The sequence below is a fragment of the Elephantulus edwardii genome, unplaced genomic scaffold (genome assembly GCF_000299155.1).
Source record: "Elephantulus edwardii isolate Elephantulus edwardi_28Jun2011 unplaced genomic scaffold, EleEdw1.0 scaffold00011, whole genome shotgun sequence".
In the NCBI taxonomy this organism is placed as follows: domain Eukaryota; kingdom Metazoa; phylum Chordata; class Mammalia; order Macroscelidea; family Macroscelididae; genus Elephantulus; species Elephantulus edwardii.
The window spans coordinates 3,832,683-3,838,682 of record NW_006399761.1 but is presented as its reverse complement, the minus strand read 5'-3'; the positions used below and the strand labels follow the sequence as shown (position 1 = coordinate 3,838,682).

The 6,000-nt window shown below is 56.4% G+C and overlaps 1 protein-coding gene across 1 annotated transcript in view; it reads left to right on the top strand.

Moving 5' to 3' along the window:
- Nucleotides 1-5,145, top strand: part of FBXO41 (F-box protein 41) — a 9,608-nt gene extending 4,463 nt beyond the window's left edge. Inside the window, exons 6-12 of the mRNA XM_006880891.1 lie at nucleotides 133-248; nucleotides 337-489; nucleotides 653-748; nucleotides 2,921-3,039; nucleotides 3,193-3,351; nucleotides 4,856-4,971; nucleotides 5,051-5,145. Coding sequence (XP_006880953.1) covers nucleotides 133-248; nucleotides 337-489; nucleotides 653-748; nucleotides 2,921-3,039; nucleotides 3,193-3,351; nucleotides 4,856-4,971; nucleotides 5,051-5,113 — 822 coding nt within the window. The 3' untranslated portion in view covers nucleotides 5,114-5,145. The remainder of the gene's footprint in view (nucleotides 1-132; nucleotides 249-336; nucleotides 490-652; nucleotides 749-2,920; nucleotides 3,040-3,192; nucleotides 3,352-4,855; nucleotides 4,972-5,050) is intronic.
- The last annotated feature ends 855 nt before the right edge of the window (nucleotides 5,146-6,000 follow it).

Here is a 6,000-nt window from a genome sequence, read left to right as displayed (position 1 = left end):
GCCCCTGGTTAGAGAGTCTTTGCAACTCTTACAGCACCACAGCTGCACGCTCCACAACACACCCATGGACTTCCCATCCTGGAACTCCAACCAGCAGGCTCAGACCCCCATCCCTGGTCCCTCTCTCTGCAGTTTCTGGCCATGTTGGCCCAGTGGTGCACCCAGGCCCACTCACTCACCCTGCAGAACTTGAAGCCGCGGCAGAGGGGCAAGAAGGAGAGCAAGGAGGAGTATGCCAGGAGCACGAGGTAAGTCCTGGGGCGGGCTCCTGACTGGGGGCCGGAGCGCTCACGAAGGTGGCCACGAAGGTGACCCTGCCTTCCTGGTCATCCCTAGGGGTTGTCTGGAAGCGGGACTGGAGTCGCTGCTGAAGGCCGCTGGGGGCAACTTGCTCATCCTGCGTATCTCCCACTGCCCCAACATCCTCACTGACCGCTCGCTCTGGCTGGCCAGCTGCTACTGCCGCGCCCTGCAGGCCGTCACCTACAGGTGGGTCCCTCCGGCCGGAGGGTGCCTTCAGCTTTAGGTCCAACGGAAGTCCCATCCTCTGTACTCTTCCCTCCAAGGCTCTCAGGCCGAGATCCACAACGCAAGGAAACAGAGCCTTGGCCGTAGGGCTGCCAGCACAGGTGGTCCTCTCTCTTTTCAACAGGAGTGCCACCGACCCTGTGGGCCATGAGGTCATTTGGGCCCTGGGTGCAGGCTGCAGAGAGATCGTCTCCCTCCAGGTGGCGCCACTCCATCCCTGGTGAGCCCTGGCTGGGTAGGAGAGGGTGGTGTGGAATAGGCTGGGGCTGGGGCTGGGTTAGGGTTGGGGTACCATCCTCATCATCTCTGATACACTCCAGCCCATTGTTAAAGACCCTGTGTCAATCCATCTTGTTGAGGGTCTTCCTCTTTCTCTGACCCTCCACCTTCCCCAGCATAATGTCTTTTTGAAAGGACCAGCCCCTCTTCACAGCAGTGCTCAAAGTATGAAACCACCTTTCAGCCTCTTTGCCTTTAAGGAGCACTCTGACTGCACCTCCTCCGAGATAGATTGTTCTTTTGACAGCCCGTGGGATATTCGGTTCTCTTCTCCAACACCACAACCCAAAGACATCGATTCTTCTATCATCCTTATACGTTGTCCAGTTTTCAGGTGCTAACAAATGACTTTTAAAAAAAAGACCATGGCCTGAATCAGGTGCACCATAGTCTTTAAATTGACATCTTTGCTCTTCAGCATTCTGGAGAAGTCATTGACAGATTTTTCCAATGCAACACATCTTTTGATTTCTTGATAGCTGGTCCCAAGGGTGTTGATTGTGGACCAAAGTAAAATGAAATCTTTGACAGATTCTCTATCATGATGTTGTCTGTTGGTCCAGTGGTGAGGATTTTTGTCTTCTTGATGTTGAGCTGTAATCCATTCTGAAGGCTGCAATCTTTGATCTTGTGTATCAAAAGGATCTGCTTTTGGGCAGTGAGAGGAAGGCATTGGAGCAAGCTTCTGGCTCACCAGCAGTGTGACTTGGGCCAGCGCCCTGACCCAGCCATGTCTTGGTCTCTAAGCCTTCCAGGTGAAGGCGGTACATGGGGATCTGCTGACCTTGTAGTAGTGCATCACGTGTTGTGCTGCTGACTGACGGGTCAGTGGTTCGAATCCACTAGCTGCTCCCAAGGAGCAAGCTAGGTACCTCCCTTCATTAAGATGTACAGCTTGGGGAATCTGTTGGGGTCACTGTGAGTTGGAATCCAGTGGGTGGGAGTGGGTTTGGCTTTGATCTTAGGGCTGTTGAAACACCAATGAGGTCAGATATATAACACCTATAACACCAGCCAGGCACACAGTGTGCATGCACAGTGACCACGAGCTAGAAAGCCTCGTTCCTTGGTCACCTGAGCGGGAGGCCAGTGAGTAATATACGGGAGAGCTAGTTGGGAGGAACCTGGAAGGCGCCCTCGCCCCCAGCCCTTGGGTTGTGCAGTGTCCCTTCATGAGCTCCCCACCCCCCCACATGGATTGTGTCACTGTTGACCTTTCAGCACCTTGCCTGCGGTGAACTCTGGAACCATTGTTTGTATTGCTGTCCCCCTGTGCATTCCTGGTTCTTGGGGCAAAGGCTGTGAACATTCCCATGCCCCAGGACCAAGCATATAGCAGATGCTTGAGACATCGATGCCTGGACAAATGCTGAGGGTCAGGCCTTCAGGGAGATAGCATTCAGAGGGAGGAGGGATGTGGTGTCCAGGAAGGCGGCATTTGCAGGGAGTTGAGGGGCTTCGGAAGGCTGAGGTCACATTTGCTTTCTACCCAAACTGCTGAGAAGACATTGAGGGCTTTCCGCTTTCGGGAAAGGCATCAGTGTCACTGATCCACCTGGCCATCCCCAAGTCCATTCACGGAACAAGCACTACATCTAGACTGTTTACGTCTACATTCTGGCGGCCAAGTGGTTGTGCTGCCAACCTAAAAACATGAGGTTCCAGTTCACCAGCTACTCCTGGGGAGAAAAAAGGGCAGTTTCCTCCCATGCGATTTACTGCCTCTGAAAGCCTGCTGGAGGGTCAGCTGTGAGTCAGTTCCTACTGGAGCGCAATGGCCGACTTGACAGCCGCAGGGCCTGGCTGAGTTCTTAGCTGTTGACTGAGGAAGCCAATACGTGAATGAATGGCCTGTGGTCCACAGTTGGCAGGGACACTTATGATCCAGGCAGAGGATGATGATGGTTTTGAGTGTAGTGAAATTATCCAGGTCTCTAGATCGCTGGGACCTACCTTGTGGGAAAGGAGTGAGGAGATGTCAGGGCTGAGCTGTTTTCTGAGTGCATCAGCTGGGTCCCCTGGTGGGCCGTAACCCGAGAGAGGGGCTCTTGGACAGGAGCCAGTGTGAGCTCACCACCAAGCCCTCCCTGACTGCCCCTCACTCCTCTTCTAGCCAGCAGCCCACGCGCTTCAGCAACCGGTGCCTACAGATGATTGGTCGCTGCTGGCCCCACCTCCGGGCCTTGGGGGTCGGGGGCGCTGGCTGTGGGGTGCAGGGCCTGGCATCACTGGGTGAGTCTTTCCTGGGGGTTTTGAGGGGGTGGTTGTGGTGGCACTGCTCTGTTAGATCCCAGAGGGATGTAGGTGGTGGCCAGAGGTGCAGGGTGCCCAGCAGGCGGTGACTTGGGCTGTATGGTCAGGATGTGGTCTTCCTCCTTCCCCCAGCGAGGAACTGCATGCGGCTGCAGGTGCTGGAGCTGGACCATGTGTCGGAGATCACCCAGGAGGTGGCGGCTGAGGTCTGCCGGGAAGGCCTGAAGGGACTGGAGATGCTGGTGCTCACTGCCACCCCCGTGACGCCCAAGGCCCTGCTGCACTTCAACAGTGAGTCCCCCTGGGAGACATGGGGAGGGGTGGGACCCTCGGCAGGTCACGTGACCACCCTGTGACACTTCCCCCCAAGACCCTGCAGCACTTAAACAGTTAAGAAGGGACAGGTGGGGATACAGGACCCTCAGCAAGTCCCATGGCCACCCAGTGACCTCCCTTCCCCTACCCATGGCCCTGGTGAACCTCAACAGTGAGTTCCAAGGGATGTGGGGTGGGGCGGGACCCTCAGCTCGTTCTCACAGAAAGTCACACGACCAAGTCCTAGGCCTCCATAATGGGGTCACACTGACACCCCCCCACCCCATCTGCCCTGGCATGACCTCCAAAGCCTCCTGAGGCCAGTGGTGTTGGAGCTGGCCAGGACCAGGCCTGAGCAGCCACTTTTACGACCTTGTCTGCCATGTGCTGTCTGTGGTGGAGACCAGCGCTGGACAGTGGCTGGAGAGCAGAGGGTCAGGACACAAGCTGGACTGGGGCCTAGTTCTGGCTCCTCGACTAAGGTGGCGTTAGGCCGGTCAAAGCCCTTGAGTCTTATTGTCCCATCTTTTTTTATTATTATTATTATTTTGTGTGTGTGTGTATGTGTGTGTACCATCAAATCAGATCTGACTGGTACAGGAGATTGTTCCTCCTCCTCCTCCAGCAGAGCATCTGGTGGATTTGAACCGTGCACCTCTGCTATTGCAGTACACCTTCTTGCCACTAGGCCACCAGAGCTTGCCTATTGTCCCATCTTGTAGACTGACTCCCACGGTGCTGAATGAGTGACGCATGTGAGGTCCCCTCTCCCTCTCGTGGTGCAGGCACTGCATGCCCTGACCAGCCATGCCCTTCCACTCCCAGTCACGCCTCTGCCTGCACTGATGACACAGGGGTCTACCCTAATGAGGCCTGCACCCAGGACTACCAGGGCTCTGGGAAGACCGCTTGTCCTGGTCACTCAATACTTTCACCTTCAGCCTCACGGCCATACCTTAGACCTTACCACTCAGCCTCCCAAACTGTCAAAATCCGTCTCCAGGGCTCTTTCAGCCCCATCTCCTCCTGTCTCACATGCTCTGTGGAGACATCTGTCAGTTAAGTCCGTGGCTCTCAGCTTAGTGGTCCCTGTGTGCTCTCCCTGCACGCTCTGGTTAGATTCATCACTTCACTTTAGGCATTCAGTGGTCTGCAGCTCTTGCCCAGGCCCAAATACACCTGTCCCCTCAGCCCTGGGCCCCTGTAGGCTCACTGGGCCATGCACATCTGTCCCCTCTGCCTCGGGTCCCTGAACACTCAGTGGTTCACACAAACCTGTCTTCTGCCCCAGGGGGCCTGGGCACTTATTGTCCCACAGTCCCCAGAGCAGGTGCGGCCTCAGCGCCCCCAGCCTGTGTGCCTGCTCTGCATGTCACATCCTCAGCAACAGGCACATGGTTCTGCCAGTGGCTGTCTGATCTGTTGATTAATGGGTTGAAGAAACTCCATGCCCCAGACATGCACCCTTCCCTCTCTCCAGGCATCTGCCGGAACCTCAAGTCCATCGTGGTCCAGATTGGGATTGCAGATTACTTTAAAGAGCCCAGCAGTCCCGAGGCCCAGAAGTTGTTTGAGGACATGGTGACAAAACTCCAGGTGAGGGGTGTGGCCCTGTGTGGTGGGCCATGGGGAACCCACCCCATCCAGGTGAGGACTGATCAAGCCCTGTCTGCAGGCCCTGCGGCGGAGACCTGGTTTCTCCAAGATCTTGCACGTCAAGGTGGATGGCGGCTGCTAACCCGGGTTGGGGGGCAGCAGGGCCCCCGCCAGGACACTCCAGACCCCCAGAGGGACGCTGCTTTGGACTAGACCTTCAGAGGCCTCGTGTTAGCTCTGGTTTCCGGGGGTTGACAGTTTCTCATCTTCCTGCTGGGACAACAGAACCACGGACCCTGACCTGGCTACCCTCACTGGAGCAGGCCCAGCCACAGAGGAGCGGCCACCACCAGCATGGGTACCACCGTCCAGGGACCTGCAATAACCCCATGGCTCCTCGCTGGTTCAGGCGGGCCCCACCCCTCTCAAGGCCCCAGCCCCAGGCTGGACAATGCTCTACCCTGTCCTGCCCTCCAGCCCCTGTGGGGCACCTTCTCCAGACAGCCCACTAGACCCTGGATTCATGTTGGCCAGGGAGGTGCAGGTGGGCCTTGGGGCCTGTGTCAGCCAAAAGCTGGGCTGGAGGTGGATTTGGAAGGTTAAACCATTCAACCAAAATGTTCCCTCAAGGTACTGAGACCACCTTTCAAGGGGAGGACAGAGAGGCAGAAAAATATTTACAAGTATTTCTGTAAGATAAGACCCTCCGTCAAGCCTGTCACTCCATCACATGTGGTGCGTAAGGTGCATGTTTCTCACCTGCATACATTTCTGAGCCTCTGCAGGGTCGTGGCCCAGCTCTGGGAAACCCTGTCTGCATGGAGTGTCCTCCTAACCCAGATGCTGGGCAGGCGTCTGTGGCCTTTGCGTCCCTGAGGCTGTGTGGGTGGGAGTCTTCTACTGGGGACCTGAAGGTGGCTTGGTCTGTCCCTTCTCTGGCTAGCCGTCAGTTTAGAAAAGACAGAATGTAAGGGTTTTCCACTCATCTTGGCAGTCCCCCCGCAGACCAGCTGCTGGTTCCCAGCATCC